Raw genomic sequence first — 17,878 nt, 5'->3', positions numbered from 1 at the left:
TGAATATAATTATGTATATACTTTTTTTTTTTGAGATGGAGTCTCGCTCTGTCGCCCAGGCTGGAGTAGAGTGGCGTGATTCTGGCTCACTGCAACCTCCGCTACCTGGGCTCAAGAGATCCTCCCGCCTCAGCCCCCAAGTAGCTGAGAGAACAGGCACAAGCCACTATGCCCGGCCAATTTTTGTATTCTTTGTAGAGATGGGGTTTCATCATGTTGCCCAGGGCTAGTCTCAAACTCCTGAGCTCAAGCAATCCACCCACCTCAGCCTCCCAAAGTGCTGGGATTACAAGTGTGAGCCACTGTGTCCGGCGGATGTATATACTTCTAAGTGTACGCAAGCATACCTCACTTTACTATGCTTTGCAGATACTACGTTTTTTACAAATTGAAGGTTTGTGGCAACACTGTTCCAAGCAAGTCTATTGGTGCCATATTTCCATCAGCATGAGCTCACTTTGTGTCCCTTTGTCACATTTGGGTAATTCTCATAAAATTTCACAAGTTTTCATTATTATTACACCTGTTAGGTGATCTGTGATCAGTGATCTTTGATGTTACTGTTGTCATAGTTTTGGGGCGCCACAAACCACAATCATATAAGACCATGAACTTAATCTATGAATGTTGGGTCTGTTCTCATTGCTCCACTGACTGGCCATTCCCCCATCTCTTTCCCTCTCCTTGGGCCTCCGTATTCCCCGTGACACACTGAAATTAGGCCAGTTAATAACCTCACAATGGCCTCTAAGTGTTCAAGTAAATAAAGAGTCATACATCTCTGACTCTAACCCAAAGCTAGAAATGATTACACTTAGTGAAGAACACATGTCGAAAGCCAAGGCAGGATGAACGCGAGGCCTTTCGCACCAGATATTTAGCCAAGATGAGAACGGAAAAGAAACTTTTTTTTCTTTTTTTAATTGAGACAGAGTCTCACTCTGTCACCCACGATGGAGTGCAGTGGCGTGATCTCGGCTCACCGCAACCTCTGCCGCCCAGTTTCAAGCAATTCTCATGCCTCGGCCTTCCAAGTAGCTGGGACTACAGCCGAGCGCCACCATGCCTGGCTAATTTTTTTGTATTTTTAGTAGAGACGGGGTTTCACCATGTTGGCCAGGCTGGTCTTGAACTCCTGACTTCAGGTGATCCACCCGCCTTGGCCTCCCAAAGTGCTAGGATTACAGGCATGAGCAACTGTGCCCAGTGGAAAAGGAAGATTCTTGAAGGAAATTAAAAATGTTATTCCATTGGGAGGCCGAGGTGGGCAGATCACGAGGTCAAGAGATCGAGACCATCTTGGCCAACATGGTGAAACCCTGTCTCTACTAAAAATACAAAAATCAGCTGAGCAGGTTGGTGCACGCCTGTAGTCCCAGCTACTCAGGAGACTGAGGCAAGAGAATCGCTTGAACCCGGGAGATGGAGGCTGCAGTGAGCCGAGACTGCGCCACTGAACTCCAGCCTGGTGATAGAGTGAGACTCCATCTCAAAAAAAAAAAAAAAACAAAGGTTATTCCAGTGAACACACGAATAAGAAAGTGAAACAGCCTTATTGCTGATAGGGAGAAAGTTTGAGGGGTCTGGATAGAAGATGAAACCAGCCACAACATTCTCTTAAGCCAAAGCCTAATCGAGAGGAAGGCCCTAACTCTCTTCAATTCTGTGAAGGTTGAGAGAGGTGAGGAAGCTGCAGAAGGAAGGTTTGAAGCCAAGCCAGCACAGGATGGTTCATGAGATTTAAGGAAAGACACCATCTCCATAACATACAAGTGCAAGGTAAAACAGCAAGTGCTAACGTAGACTGTAAGATCTAGCTACGATCATTGCTGAAGTAGCTACACTAAACAACAGACTTTCAATGTACATGAAACAGCTTGCTATTAGCAGAAAACGCCATCTAGGACTTTCATAGCTAGAGAGAAGTCAATGCCTGGCTTTAGAGCTTCAAAGGACAAGCTAACTCTCTTGTTAGGGGTTAATGCAGCTGGTGACTTGAAGTTGGAAGCCAGTGCTCACATACCATTCCAAAAATCCTAGGGTCATAAAGAATTATGCTAAATCTACTCTGCCTGTGCTTTATAAAAGGAACAACAAAGCCTGGATGACAGCACATCTGTTTACAGTATGGTTTACTGAAGCCCACTGTTGAGACCTACTGCTCAGAAAACGACTCCTCCCAAAATATCACTGCTCAATGACAATACACCTGGTTACCCTAGAGGTCTGATGGAGATGGACAAGAAGATGCGTGTTGTTATCATGTCTGCTGATACAACATCCACTTTTTTTTTTTTGAGATGGAGTCTCGACACCCAGGCTGGAGTGCAGTGGTGCGATCTCGGCTCACTGCAAGCTCCACCTCCCAGGTTCACGCCATTCTCCTGCCTCAGCCTCCCAAGTAGCTGGGATTACAGGCGCCTGCCACCACACCCGGCTAATTGTTTTGTATTTTCAGTAGGGACCGGGTTTCACTGTGTTAGCCAGGATGGTCTCGATCTCCTGACCTTGTGATCCACCCGCCTCGGCCTCCCAAAGTGCTGGGATTACAGGCGTGAGCCATCACGCCTGGCCTACAACATCCATTCTACAGCCCATGGATTAAGAAATCATTTCAACTTTCAAGACTTATTATTTAAGAAATAAATTTCTTAATAGCTGCCACAGACAGCAATTTCACTGATGGATCTGGGTAAGTAAATTGAAGACCTTCTGGAAAGGATTCACCATTCTAGATGCCATTAAGAACATTAATGATTCATGGGAAGAGGTCAAAGTATCAACACTAACAGGAGTTTGGAAGAAGTTGATTCCAACCCTCATGGGCGACTTTGAGCAGTTCTAGACTTCAGCTGAGGAAGCCGTTATAGATGGAGTGGAAAAAGCAAAACAACTAGAATTAGAAGTGGAGCCTGAAGGCCGGGCGCGGTGGCTCACGCCTGTAATCCCAGCACTTTGGGAGGCTGAGGCTGGCAGATTACAAGGTCAGGAGATCGAGATCATCCTGGCTAACACGGTGAAACCCCGTCTCTACTAAAAAAATACAAAAAAATTAGCCGGGCATAGTGGCGGGTGCCTGTAGTCCCAGCTACTCGGGAGGCTGAGGGAGGAGAATGGCATGAGCCCAGGAGGCGGAGCTTGCAGTGAGCCAAATTGCGCCACTGCACCACTCCAGCCCAGGGAACAGAGCGAGACTCTGTCTCAAAAAAAAAAAAAAAAAAAGAAGTGGAGCCTAAAGATGTGACTGAACTGCTGCATCTCATAATAATACTTGAACAGATGAGGAGCTGCTTCTTATGGATGAGCAAAGAATGCAGTTTCTTGAGATGGAATCTACTCCTGGTGAAATTAGGCCAATTAACAACCCTACAACGGCCTCTACGTGTTCAAGTAAAGGAAGAGTCGCACAACTCCCACTTTAATCAAAAGCTAGAAATGATTATACTTAGAAAGACATGTTGAAAATGCTGTGAACACAATTGAGATGACAATAAAAGGTTTAGAATATTATATAGACTTAGTTAATAAAGCAGCAGCAGGGTTTGAGAAGACTGAAATTTCGAAAAAACTTCGACTGTGGGTAACACGCTACCAAGCAGCATTTTATGCTACAGAGAAATCTTTGTAGACGGAAGAGTCAATTGCTGTGGGAAACTTCATTGTTGTCTTATTTTAAGAAATTGCCACAGCCACCCCAACCTTCAGCAACCACCACCCTGATCAGTCAGCAGCCATCAACATCGAAACAAGATTCTCCATTAGCAAAAAGATTATGACTTGCTGAAGGCTCAGATTATTAGCAGCCTTAGCAAGAAAGTATTTTTAAATTAAGGTATGTACATTGCTTTTTAGACATAATGCTACTGCAAAATTAATAGACTACAGGATAGTGTAAACATACTTTTCTATTAATTGGGTACCCAAGAAATTTGTTTAACTTAGTTATTGCAATATTCACGTCATTGCAGAGGCCTGTAACCAAACCCACAATATTTCTGAAATATACCAATATATTGTACATACTTTTAAATTCCCTTTCTTAAACAGAAACGTGATATAGACTTTTCTTATTTCATGAGTCAAATTCATACACACATACATAATATATATATAAAATCTTTCTGTGTGTGGTCTTTGTTCTCTCTTTTTGGTGTATCTTTCAGTTATTTAGAAAAGTTGGTGTTCTTGTTCTCACGGTTATGTTTATACTAATACAGATCAAGGATCCTTAACTCGAAAATCCAAAATCTGAAGTGCTCCAAAATCGGAAACTTTTTGAATGCTAACATGATGCTCAAAGAAAATGCTTATTGGAACATTTTGGATTTTGGAATTTTTGATTAGGGACACCCAACCTATACTTTGTATGATAACTTTGTATATAACACCTTCACTTCTTTGGTGACTGTTTATTGGTTTCCTACTTATTAGCAATATTAATATTAGGGGATAATCTTCTCTCTTCCTAGCTTTTCCCTCCTTTTCGGGAGCCAATTTGAAACAGCATCCTTTTACTTCCAGTTAATATTTACAAGGCAATCAGTAAGGAAATCCTACTTTTCATATACGCTCACCATCTCCTTCTATTTTCTGATAGTTACACTGTATCTTCACTGTCAGAACACAGAGCCACTGGATATTACACTGTCTGCCTTTAACTGTGGTTTAGTCTTCATTCTGTAAGTAAATATATATTGAATGCTTACCCACTATTGTTAGGTAGAAGTCTCTCTAATCATTTTGGTTGGCTGAAATTCATTCTGCTGTATAACAGATTCCCTTAGTAAAGGCTCATTGGAAGAATCATCCCAGAGTCCTTGCATGACCTAATAGTGTGTGGTTCCTGTACCTGGTGGTCAATTTGGCTGGATATAAAACCCCTGGCTGTTATTCCATTGTCTTCTGGCATGAGACAGATACATCTGTTAACAACTGCGTTTTCTTGCCCTTATAAAGGACTTAGCCATTTTGTCTGGATGCCCAAAGGACTTTTTTCTATGAAGTCTAATAGATTTATTGGTAACTATCTTAGTGTTGTCTGTTCTGGGTTAATTTTCCCTGAATGTAGTGTGTCCTTCAATATAATTTTAGTATTTTACTTCGAGAAAGTTTTTTTGACTTCTAGTTTTTGTATTTATATTTTATATTTGCTCTACCACATTGCTTTGGTCTTCTTTTCTAGTGGCTCATTATCACACATATTTCAATTTTTCATTTCAATTTTCAACTTCACTTAAGGACTCTTCAGTTGTTTATTCACTCATGTTCCTTTTAGTTTAGTTTTCATTTATGAAATGTTTTTAAATTTCTTTTTCCTGAATCTTCCACCTTACCTTTTATTTTTGCTAATTATTTTACCTGATCATTTCTGAGTTTTTCGTTTTATGAGTTATATCATTCTTTCCTTGCTTCTACAATTTTCTTATGCTCCCAGAGCTCATGTTAAAATACTAGGTTAGGCTGGGCATGGTGGCTCACGCCTGTAATCCCGGCACTTTGGGAAGCCAAGGCAGGTGGATCACCTTAGGTCATGAGTTTTTGAGACCAGCCTGGCTAACATGGTGAAACCCTGTCTCTATTAAAAAATACAAAAATCAGCCAGGTGTGGTGGCGTGTGCCTGTAATTCCAGCTACTTGGGAGGCTGAAGCAGGAGAATCACTGGAACCCGGAAGGTGGAGGTTGTAGTGAGCCGAGACTGCACCACTGCATTCCAGCCTGGGAGAAGAGTAAGACTCTGTCTCAAAAAATATATACAATAAAATACTAGGTTATAATTTTTTGTGTGGTCAAATCTTTCTTATTTCCTTGAAGAATATTATTCTGTTCTTTATCCTCTAATAAACTGTGTGGGATTTGACTCTTGCTCAACTTTAAGTCAAATTAGTTTTCCACTATTTTTAGAAGGGAGGGGTGGTGAGAACAGCCTTTTTAACTTTAGAGTTGTAGAACTCCCTTTTTTGTTTCACAAAGTATTCAGTTTCCTACACTTTTTCTACAGTGTAAAACATTATCGTGAAAGGGTGTTTTGGTTTGGGAGTTCCAAAGCCCCTGACTGCTTCAGCACCATTAGGCTTTCCTACAGCCCCCTAGCACCTACTCCTAAGTTGCAGCCTGTGAAGTCCCCTCCCAGTTTCTGCTGCTGTTCTCCAAATGGCCCACTGCTATAGTTTGAATGTATCCTCCAAAACTGTGTGCTAGAAATATAATGTCCAATGCCACAGTGTTGGGAGGTGGGGTCCGGGCCTAATGAGAGGTGATTAGTTCATGAGGGCTGTGCCCTCATGAATGGATTAAGGCCATCATCAAAAGAATGGTTTCCTTTATAAGTAGACAAGTTCAGCCCCCTTCTCTTTCTCTCTTAACTTTTCTCACCTTCTGCCTCCCACCATAGGATGACATAGTCAGAAGGCACTCGCCAGATGAAGCCCCTTTGATAAATTCCCAGCCTCCAGAACTGTGAACCAAATACATTTCTCCTCATTATAAATTACTCAGTTTCAGGTATTCTGTTATAGCATCACGCAACAGACTAAAGCACCCATCAGGCTTCCCAAATCTATCTGGTGGGAATTTTGAGGCTGTCTAGCACTCAAGGCTCTCACAAGTCCCTCCCTCTGCATTCTTTCCACTCCCTCTGGCAGTTCTGATACCACAGAAGCCTTTTAGCTGTTGGTGACTTGGCCATTGGTATCATGGGTACCCTGTTGCCTGGTTTTATTACAGATGTAGATTGGTTTTGCTGTGCTAATTGCTCTGTTTTTAGACATATTCAAGGAGAAAAAAAAAAAAACATAAAACTATGCCACTGCCACTGCCACCTTCTCCAGATGGCACTGCAATCTGGAAGAATCAAGAGAGTGTAGTGGAAACTATTTCATTGCTTATGGCAGACTCATTTACATGTACAAGAAAATGGTCTCTCAGTTCAAAGATAAACACAACTAAGAACAGAGAGGGGAGCCATGCAGTTCCATTCAGAGGACAGGTTATTATTCTGGGGCCTATAAATGGGCTTTGGGGTTCCAGGGTGCTCCTGAAATTGCAGTCAAATTGAAGACATATGTTCTCTATGCATTTTTCTAGGGAAAAAAATTCTTAAGGGAGTCCGTAACCTACTAAGAGAACTACTTATTTAAAGGGTTATTTATTGTAGCAGGCAAACTGGTAGTTACACACAGTAAGTGAATTAGTAGCCATACCTCTCTAACAACCCATTAATAATTAATTTAAAAGACAAAAAAAGGCCTGGCGTGGTGGCTCATGCCTGTAATCCCAGCATTTTGGGAGGCCGAGGCAGTTGGATCACCTGAGGTCAGGAGTTTGAGACCAGCCTGGCCAACATGGTGAAACCCTGTTCTCTACTAAAAAAATACAAAATTAGCTGGACGTGGTGGCATATGCCTGTAATCCCAGCTACTTGGGAGGCTGAGGCAGGAGAATTGCTTGAATCTGGGAGGTGGAGGTTACAGTGAGTCGAGATGGCACCATTGTACTCCAGCCTGGGCAGCAAGAGGAAACTCCATCTCAAAAAAAAAAAAAAAAGACAGAAAAAAAGACAAGACAAAAAAAACACAAAAACCCATGACACTATTATACAAAAAAGACGTTAGAAAGTCTCTTCCCTTAAACTCACCATCTGGTGTGCATTTGTTTTTATGCTGATATATTTTTTTTTTTTTTTTTTTTTTTTTGAGACGTTGTCTCGTTCTGTCGCCCAGGCTGGAGTGCAGTGGCACAATCTCGGCTCACTGCAAGCTCCGCCTCCCGGGTTCACGCCATTCTCCTGCCTCAGCCTCTCCGAGTAGCTGGGACTACAGGCGCCCGCCACCACGCCCGGCTAATTTTTTGTATTTTTTAGTAGAGACGGGGTTTCACCATGGTCTCGATCTCCTGACCTCGTGATCCGCCTGCCTCAGCCTCCCAAAGTACTGGGATTACAGGCGTGAGCCACCGCGCCCGGCCTATGCTGATATTTTTAACTGAGGGGTACTGTTCACACTTACCACACAAGGAAGAATATACTAACATTTGTTTATTTATATATGTATATTGTTTCTGGCGTGAAAATTCTCAGAGCAAAGCTCAGCACTCATAAAGCTTGGTTTCTGAAGTAATCTGATAGCATTAGAGAGAAAATGAGAGACTGGTATCATTTAAATTTTTCTTTCAGTCACAAGATTTAAAACCATACGGTGTATATACATACTTATCACGTGTTATATGGAACAGACACTCTGATAAAATTATGTTTTAACCTGACAGTGTCTCTAGTAATCTAACCAAAAACAAGAAATCAGGAGATCAAGTGAAACTCTTGTGCTGCCTTTGGAGGAATTTTCTCTTGATCAATTTAACCCACATTGGAATTAATTAAAACAATCCCTCTCAACTCTTATAATTATTGCACTATTACTTTTCTTTTTGCCTCTAATTTTAACCAACATTTGCTTCATTTTTCGTAACACTTATTTTTCTTTTAGTCCAAACATCACCCGTTCTATGAAAATTTCCCTGAGCTCTCTTAGAAGTTGTTTCTCATGTTGTTTCCTCTTCTGAGCTCCCAAGTCTTTTGTGCTTATTTTATTATAATAATTACCCCATGATGACTCTTTGTTTACACACCTTTCTTCTCCCTAGATGGTAAACTTCATGGAGGTAGGAATTGTTTCCTATTTATTTTTACATGTCTGGTATGAGTGGTACCTCTGCCTCCATTCTCCTCTCTCTTGCTATCAACACCTAAATTTTATTTGCAGTGGTAAAATGCCTATAACAGAGACTACTAGCTATTTCCTATCTGCCTTCCTTTTTGCTACATGAAATACATGCGTAATGGCTGGAGGTCCAAAAGCCACCTTGTAGGCCGAGCATGGTGGCTCATGCTTATAATCCCAGTACTTTTGGAGACTGGGGTAGGAGGATCAGTTGAGCCCAGGAGTTCGAGTCCAGCATGGGCAACATAGTGAGACCCCATCTCTATGAAAATTAAAAAAAAAAAAAAAAAAAAAAAAAGCCAGCCATGGCATTGTAATCTGGAAGAATCAAGAGAGAGTAGTGGAAACTATTTCATTCCTTATGGCAAACTAATTTACATGTACAAGAAAATGGTCTTTCAGTTCAAAGACAAACACAACTAAGAACAGAGAGGGGAGCTATGCAGCTCCATTCAGACGATAGATTACTGTGGTCCCAGCTACTTGGGAGGCTGAAGTAAGAAGACTGCTTGAACACAGGAGGCTGAGGCTGCAGTAAGCCATGATCGTGCCACTGCACTCCAGGCTGGATTACAGAGAGTGACCCTGTCTCAAAACAAAACAAAACAAAAATGCCACCTTGTAAGCATAAAGACAAAGGCAACATCTCAGGGGGATAGAAGGTAAAACTGGAAGAAAAAGCTGACGTCATAGGGCCACCATTCCAGCCCTAAGCTAACTCTAAACTCTGCATATTGTGACAGAAAATTAATCACTTGTTAAATCCACTATTCTTCAGATATCTGTCACTATTAACACATTCCTTACTGATATACATAGGTATTCAATAACTGTTCCATAAAGCATTGCATGAATAAAGTTTGCTAAAAACTAAATAAGGAACTTATACAGGACTATATACTCTATAAGCATGTCTAAATATTTGTTGACTACCATGAGTCTCTGCTCTGCTCCACATGGGAAAGGCCATAACAGTTCCTCCAAGGCTAGAAAGACAGTGGCACAGAGGACAATGCCTTTACCCGCTGATACTAATACATTAATACTCACTGGAAGGATACCACCTGAAAGGTGAGAATGAATCTCTGTCCATAATGTTCACTGGAATCAAGGGAAAAAGAGTTTGTACAAAGTCAGGAGAAAGACAGTCAACTGCCCTTAAATACTAATGAAAACAAAAAGAGAGCTTAAGATAGCCTAACAGGACTTCAATAATTTAAGTAATGCTGCCACCATGTGGCACTTACTCCCTTCTTTAACAAATAAAATTGTATAAAGAAAAAGGTAATTGTGGGCCGGGCGCGGTGGCTCACGCTTGTAATCCCAGCACTTTGGGAGGCCGAGGCGGGCAGATCACGAGGTCAGGAGATCAAGACCACGGTGAAACACCATCTCTACTAAAAAAATACAAAAAATTAGCCGGGTGTGGTGGCGGGCGCCTGTAGTCCCAGCTACTCGGAGAGGCTGAGGCAGGAGAATGGCGTGAACCCGGGAGGCTGAGCTTGCAGTGAGCCAAGATTGCGCCATTGCACTCCAGCCTGGGTGACAGAGCGAGACTCCGTCTCAAAAAGAAAAAAAAAGAAAAAGGTAATTGTTGCCATATACCTTAAGTTTTTTAAACATATAAACAACTTTAGTTTTAAGTGCTAGCCAGTTTTTCTTAAAGTAACCTACATTCAAATGATACAGAAAAGATGATACTTCCAGGAGGTACCAGCAGCTCTGCTTCGCCACTCTTCTCTATCTAACCAAAGACTACATTTATTAATTATCTGATACCATTGTTTTGGCCAAGATAGAAAAGAAGTACAAATAATGCAGATGTATATTCAAACCTAAAGCCTCTGAAACATGTTTTTTTCCTTCTAATTTGAGAGGAGAGTATAACAGACAGAAAAGGCATTTGAGCCTGAGGTTCAGTGCTACACTAAACCCTCAGGAAGGCCAAGTGGGGAGGGAAGACCAATTGGTCTTGTGTTGGTCACTGTGTGAAAAGACTGGATCAAGTACTTTTCAAGAAAAGCAACTCAAACTTAGCTGATAAAATGTTCTTGAGCCCTTCAGAGACCATTCTTCAATAATAAAGACCATTCTTCAAAGCACTGTAAGAATGAAGGGTGGGACTATGTCTGTCTTATTCACTGGCATATCATTACTTCCTGATATTATGCCACACATAAAATAAGTGCTCAACACATTTTGTTTGACTTTATAAAATCAGCTGTTACTATAAGCTGTTTTGACCTGTAAGATTTGTGGTACATTATTACATAGACTTAGAAAATGAATACAGTGCTACATAGAGAAGTAAATTAGGGTGACATGATAAGAGTGTACTGGTGACTGCTTTGGATTAAAGGGCTGGAGGTATTTAACCTGCAATCTAAACCAAAAGTAATGAGCCATGGGAAAAATGAGAAGTAGCGGCATCTTAGGAAGATGGAATTGCTGATGCTGTAACAATTGTGATGTGTTAAAGAAAAAGAAAGGAAGAATTGTTGCTGAAACACAAGGAGTGAAGAGTTGTGTACAATAAAGTCTGAAAGACAAGTAGAGGTCAGAGATCATCTAGGCTTTTAAGTACAGCCAAGGAGCTGGAGTGCACTGGCCATGTAAAGAAAAGCCAAAGTAGGAGGAGGCTAAGCAAGGGTGTGGTACAACCGGATTTGCAGACCATTTGGCTACTTTGTGAGAAAGGTTATTTCACAGAGATAAGACTGAAATCAAGGAGACCAGGTAGGGGCCTACTGCAGGTGGCCAGGTGAGGGCTGACGGTGAGCTGGGTTGGGATGGGGGTAGTGGCAAGGAGGATAAGTAGAAAGATTTAAGATATGTTTTAGAGGTAGATTTGCCGATAATGTGGTTGCTGAAGTGAAGTAAAAAGAAGAAAATATAACTCCCACATTTAAGAACTGAATCCACACTCTATACATGTAAAACTCAACACAATTTTAAAAACATTTATACAACACACTGTAAAAATCTTATAGCAAGTTTGTATAGAAATTTCCACTTTCTTCTTTATTTTTTTGAGACAGAGTCTCGCTCCATCGCCAGGGCTGGAATGCAATGGCACGTTCTTGGCTCATTGCAACCTCCACCTCATGGGTTCAAGAGATTCTCCTGCCTCAGCTTGCCGAGTAGCTGGGACTACAGGCACGTGCCACCATGCCCGGCTAATTTTTGTATTTTTTTTAGTAGAGATGGAGTTTTGCCATGTTGGCCAGGCTGGTCTCAAACTCCTGACCTCAAGTGATCTGCCCATCTCGGCCTCCTAAAGTGCTAGGATAACCTGAGCCACCTCGCCTGGCCTCCACTTTCTTCTTACTAAGGAATTGGTAATCATCTTTACACAGCACAGTAAAGGAATAGTCTCTGGATAATTTTCTCGGTCTGCCACATTATTCTTATTCTTTTATTAGGAATAATAAATAATGATGACAAATAAATAAAATATCAAAAAGATAAAAAAGACTTAAAAATTTGTTTTAAATGATGACGATGTGGTATAATCAGATTGTGGGAACTTACTGCTTAATGAACAATGAACCAATTATACACGTTAATTAACATGTTAACTAAACCAATTATACACGTTAATTAACATGTTAGCTGAACCAATTACACGTTACTTAACATGTATAATTAACTCAGTCATGTACGTAGTTAATTCCTAGGTACCAGACAATATTCTAAAATGCACACATCCTGTGAACTACTACGCAGTTTTTGAGTCACGGCATCTTTTGCACCCAGAAATGGTTATCTAATGCAACAGCTCTGGCCCTCTATCTTGAGTGCTCTGTACCAACTGGGTTTATTAAAAGGTTCTCTCCTTTTGGCACATTTGCACATCCTGATTGGTCAGTCTCATTTGCAAAAAACTGAAACTTACACAGAATCACAAAATTGTTTGTGCAACACCATTTACCATCCCAACAGTAGTTTGAGAAGTTACTGCTTAAAGCACAATAAAACAATTATACATGTACAAAACTACAGTAATATGAAACAAGATGGCATGTTCGTGCATCACTGTGGCTGGAACATAGTATGTAAGGTAGAGAGGCAGGTGGTTAAGCTCGAAAAGCAGGAGCCAGGTCATAGAACAATGCTTGGACTTTATCCTGCTGACAGAAATATTATCAAAGGTTTTAAAAAGTGAAATAATGTTAGATTCCTCTGGCAGCAGGGTGAAAACTGGATTTGACTTGGTTGATAAAGCAGGCAAACCTGTCAGAAAGAATGGACATTTATGAGGTAAACATCTGGGTAACGTCTAAAAGATGTGGTCACTGAATGTGGAATCTGTAAGAAAGGAAATAGCCAAGGATAATTCTCAAGTTTTAATTTGACTGCTTGAGTGATTGGTGATGTCTCAATTGAGGAAAAAAATACAGAAAATGAGTCTGGAAAACTCAGACCAATCAATCTCTAAAATCCCTTTTTTTTTTCTGCTATAGCTCATTTTATAGATTTAAAAAACCTGAGATTAACAGACATTAAATACCCTAGAGTAGGCACCAGAACTTATGTCTCCTGCTGTTTAGTATGGAACTTATCCCATTAAAAACAACAATTTTTACCTCTTCATCATTTTTACTTCGTATATTTTATGAACACATGAACTAAAATCAGATTTTAAAACTGGGGAATTTCTCTTCTGTATAATAACACACTAACAATTAGGGAAGTACTTTTATAAAATAAGTTTAAATACTCACTTCAAATTCTTTTACAAAATAACGGGTTTCACCTTGAATAACTGGTCTGTGATCCAAAAGCCTTGAATGAATTTCTCCAAGATCTATGAAGATAAAATGAAATTCAGGGTTAATCCATGCTAAATGGCATAATCTCTAGCTTGTTTTACTCTCTCCCTTCCCCACCAAGAGATGAAGGTTAAAATCCAGTTTAGACTATGGACTAAGAGGAAATCTCATCCACTGCCAGTGGATGTGTACACTGAAACAACTACTTTTGAGAACAATCTTTCAGTATCCAATAAAGTTGCAGACATGTATACCTAGCATTTTCATGCCTAGATATGTAGCCTAGAAAACTCCTGCACAAATGAATAGGGCCATTTATACTATTTATTACAGCATAGGTGTAATATCAAAAGAAAAAACGCGAAACACCTTAACCATACTCATACAATGGAATTCTATGAATCACCAAGTAAAAATAAATACATCAGTTACACTTAACATAAATATAAAAAATAATACGTATTTTATAACAAATATAATAAAAAAGCAACTTTCAGAAGGATTAAAGCCATTTACATAAACCTTTAAAATATTCAAAATATTTCCTTTTGGGATATAGATAGAAGCAACAAAACTATAAAGAAATGCACAAGAATAATATACACCAAATTCTGGATAGTGGCTACCTTGAGAGGAGGGAGGGGAATGAGTGCAATTAGAGCACGACACAGTGGGGCTTTTAGTAATTTATTTATTAAGGTGGGTGGTGAATGGTCATTGTAAATCTCTTTTTCATAAGTCTGAGAAACTTATTAAGAAAAGGTCTGAATGTAAGTCTTTTGGTGAGTCAGTTTATTATTCTTCTTAGTTACAACTATGTAGTTTAAAATGTAAATCTCAAAATTCCTTGAGAAATTAAATCTAAGTAAGAATATGTATTATTCATGTTCATTCACTGGCAATGTCCCCCAAATTTTTCATTGTTGCAGATAAACGATGGGCAGATTTCAATTCTTTAATTTTATTAGGACATATCATCTTAAGTATGTCAAGTAGAAAAAATACGAATACAAGCACTGTATATAAGCACTTTACATATCTGGTATATACAAAGGACTACAATTCAACTGCCAAAGACTTTCCCGCAGGGAACAGCGTTGTGAGCTTTAGGAGTCAAACCTAATGCAGGTTCTGTGAGAATCTAGGTTGTAACGTTCTCCCAGCTCAAAGCACACAGAACACATGGACATTTCTGAACGTGAATGGTTCTTTACGGTGCTGTAGAGCCCTTTCGTAAGTCTATCTCACTTACTCCTCGCACGACCAGGAACAGATCGGGTAGGAGAGTGGGTAAAGCCAATGACCCGAAGTCACTCAACTCCTAAGCGACTGCCTCCCGCCTCCCAGGTCCAATGCCCTTTCCACGACACGTAAGTCGCGAGGCTGCCCAAAGGCTCTGCGCCCAGGGGTCCTGAGCTTGCGGAATGGACGGGGGCGGGCCTGATGGCTCAGGCTGCGGCAGAGGAAAGCGGGGAAACACGAGGAGTTGGGCTGGTTGGTTGTGGTGGGACGCATTTGGCGCGGGGAAAAAGGCGGGGACCGACCACGACTCCCCCACCCGCACAAACGCACGCGCGCCAGCCCGGGAGCCGGGGGTCGGCCCGGGTCAGAGGGCGCCCCCTGGGAGATGAGGCTGTGCTGGGATCCACCAGGAACTATAGCCCTGACACTCCGTACCCTTGATAATGAGGTGCGCTGAGCCCGCAGTCCCCAGGGAGTCCCTCTTCTTGCTGCCACCGCCCGGGGCGGCCTCACAACCCACAGGGGTCTCTGTCCCTCCGCCACTCATCCCGACCAATTCCGCCCACCCGCGGCCGCGCTGCGCCTGCGCAAACCCGGCCGCCCGCTTACAAGGCGCGCCCGGGTTTTTTTTGCGTCATTATAGGGCGCCGGAGAAATTTAATCTACTCGGCGGGCGGTTCCGGAAAGGCGCCTGCCGTGTAGTCAGGGTGTGAACTGGCAGAAGCTCTTGCCGCCATGCTGGATCAGGGCGGATGCTGCTAGAATAGGAAGGTGCTTGAACGTTGGAGCTAAACTCAGAGCCCTGGCTATATGGCTCAAGGCTGGTGCATTCCAGTCTAGTTGTCCTCCCATATCTGCTGAGAATACATTCCAAGACCCCCAGTAGATTCCTGAAACTGCATATAGTACTGAACCATGTACATACTATGTTTTTTCCTGTATATACATATGATAAAGTTTAATTTATAAATTAGGCACAGTAAGAGATGAACAATTAGAACAATTTAATAAAAGTTATGTGAATGTAGTCTTTGTGAAAATATTTTATTGTTTTGTCCTGCAGGTAATGAAACCACAGAAAGTGAAATCTCAGATAAGGGGGGACTATTGTATAGCAAAGCCAATCAGCTGGGGGCTGTTTCCCTACTATGCCATGAGTGTGGCAGACTGTTCCTGCCTTTCTTTTTTGACACCTGTTTCCTAGAATGTTTTCTTGCTCCCTCTACCTGTTCAAGTCAGTAAACTTATGCTGTATAATAAAAAATTTGATTGGACTTTGACTCTGGTTCCTGGGAAGTACCCTCAATCGTTGAAATTTCCCAAGTGATAGAAGTGTCTTTGTTATTCACAGCGGGCCTCTGGGAATACACCTGAGTTTATGCTAATGAGATGACTCATGGAGGGCCCAAAATGATTTCAGAATGGAGGCTGGCCACGCCAGAAGGGCCGGCCAACCATGAGAGCTTAGGTTTTGAGCCACATAAGCAAGCCCACCTCTGGGGAGCAGATTGGGGCTGGAGACTGAGTTCAGCCATGTGGCCAATGATCTAGTCAACTATGCCTATATAATGGAACCCCAATGAGTACTCTGGACATGGAAGCTCAGGTGAGCTTACTGGTCGATAATCATTCATCAAAGTGTCAGGAGTGAGAAGCGTTCCTGAGGACACGTAAGCTTCTGTTTGGGAAATCTCCCACATCTCGCCCTATGCATCTCTTCATTTGGCTGGTCCTGATATGTGTCCTTTATAATAAAACTGTAATAGTAAGGATAGCACTTTCTTGAGTTTTGTGAGTCATTCTGTGAAACCTGAGGGAGTAAAGCGAATAGCAATGAAATATCCTGTGTAGAGAGAAGTTGCATGGGTGCACCCTAGCAGACAGTGCTCAGGCCCTGGGCAGATGACAGAGACAGCTGGTCAGAAGTGCAGGTGGCCTGGGAACCCCAAAGCTTGTGGCAGGTGTCTGAAGGGCAGTCTTGAGGAGGACCATGCTTTGACCTCTGAAGTCTGTGCTAACTTTGGATAGCACTGCAGTTTAACAAACACTTACATGGCACTTGCTACATGCCAGGTAATCCTGTAAGTGGTCTACAAATTTGCATTCATTTAATCCTCATGGCCAGCCTTTGAAGTAGTTATTATTATTGTTCTCATTTTACAGATGAGAAGGCTGAGGCACAGAGAGATTAAATGACTGCCTGACTTGTAAGTGGCAGAGACAACTGTCTCTGTGTATGTGTTTAAGTATAGGTGGTGGGTGAAGAGAGAGTGGGGAAGGGAGATTTGGAGAGAAGGAAGAGAGAAGCCATATTAACTTTAACAGGCCACATGGGCTTTTCATTTTTTCATTCAAAAACATTTAACAAATACGTTATTGAGCAGCTGCTCTGTGCCCAGCACAGTGCTAGGAGCTAAGATACAGCGGTGAACAAGACTGATGCAGCCTTTTCCTTTCCTCATGGAGCCTGCAGGGAAGCCAACACTGAATAAGTACACAATTACTTTTCTGCAAGTCTGTTGCTTGTAGCCTGTGAATATGTGTTCTAGCCATTTGATTATACACTATTGAGTTGTATTGTTCTCTGGGATGGTGAGGTCCAGCATATGCCTCTGTTCTCTCTCCGCTTTTATATAAATCTTTACACTGCAGCTCAGACAGCTAGGAGACTGAGAAGCAACATTGGCAGTACCATTTCGCCTGGCACATTCAGCTGCTATGAGTGTGTCCTTGGTCATTGACCCATGAAATCTCAAGAGTTTTGAAGCTAAAATGGGACTCTTATCCTCTCCCTGAAGGTCTTGTATTGTCTCTTATTGTCTCTGGATTGACGAGACTTGTCCTGTATTTTTAAATGAAATTTTTATTGAGATATTTGTAGATTCTCATGCAGTTGTAAGAAATAATACAGTTTCCTTTTACACTTTGCCTAGTTTCCCCCAGTGGTAACATTTTGCAAATGCTAATGTTACAATCAGGATATTGACATTGATACAATCCACCAATGTTATTCAAATTTCACCAGTTTTCCTTGTATTCATTGTGTGTATATGCTTAAGTTTATGCAATTTTATTACGTGTAGATTTATGCATCTATCATCACACTCAACATACTGATCAGTTCCGATGCCATAAGGATCCCGTTAAGG

The 17,878-nt window shown here is 41.4% G+C and overlaps 1 protein-coding gene across 3 annotated transcripts in view; it reads right to left on the bottom strand.

Moving 5' to 3' along the window:
- BLOC1S5 (biogenesis of lysosomal organelles complex 1 subunit 5) overlaps positions 1-15,356 on the bottom strand; it is a 60,219-nt gene extending 44,863 nt beyond the window's left edge. The window contains exons 1-2 of one of the 3 annotated variants that reach the window (XM_055264077.2): positions 15,165-15,356; positions 13,440-13,522 (exon numbers count right to left, since the gene is read on the bottom strand). In XM_055264077.2, the coding sequence (XP_055120052.1) occupies positions 13,440-13,522; positions 15,165-15,276 (195 nt within the window). In that variant the 5' untranslated portion in view covers positions 15,277-15,356. Of the gene's footprint in view, positions 1-4,574; positions 4,658-13,439; positions 13,523-15,164 lie in introns of those variants that run through there. The other 2 variants (XM_055264079.2, XM_063632945.1) reach the window with 2 other exon arrangements.
- Between the last annotated feature and the right edge of the window lie 2,522 nt (positions 15,357-17,878).

Source organism: Symphalangus syndactylus, chromosome 23 (genome assembly GCF_028878055.3).
Source record: "Symphalangus syndactylus isolate Jambi chromosome 23, NHGRI_mSymSyn1-v2.1_pri, whole genome shotgun sequence".
NCBI classification, from domain to species: Eukaryota; Metazoa; Chordata; class Mammalia; order Primates; family Hylobatidae; genus Symphalangus; species Symphalangus syndactylus.
The sequence above is the reverse complement of the archived record's forward strand: the minus strand, read 5'-3'. Positions and strand labels throughout refer to the sequence as shown.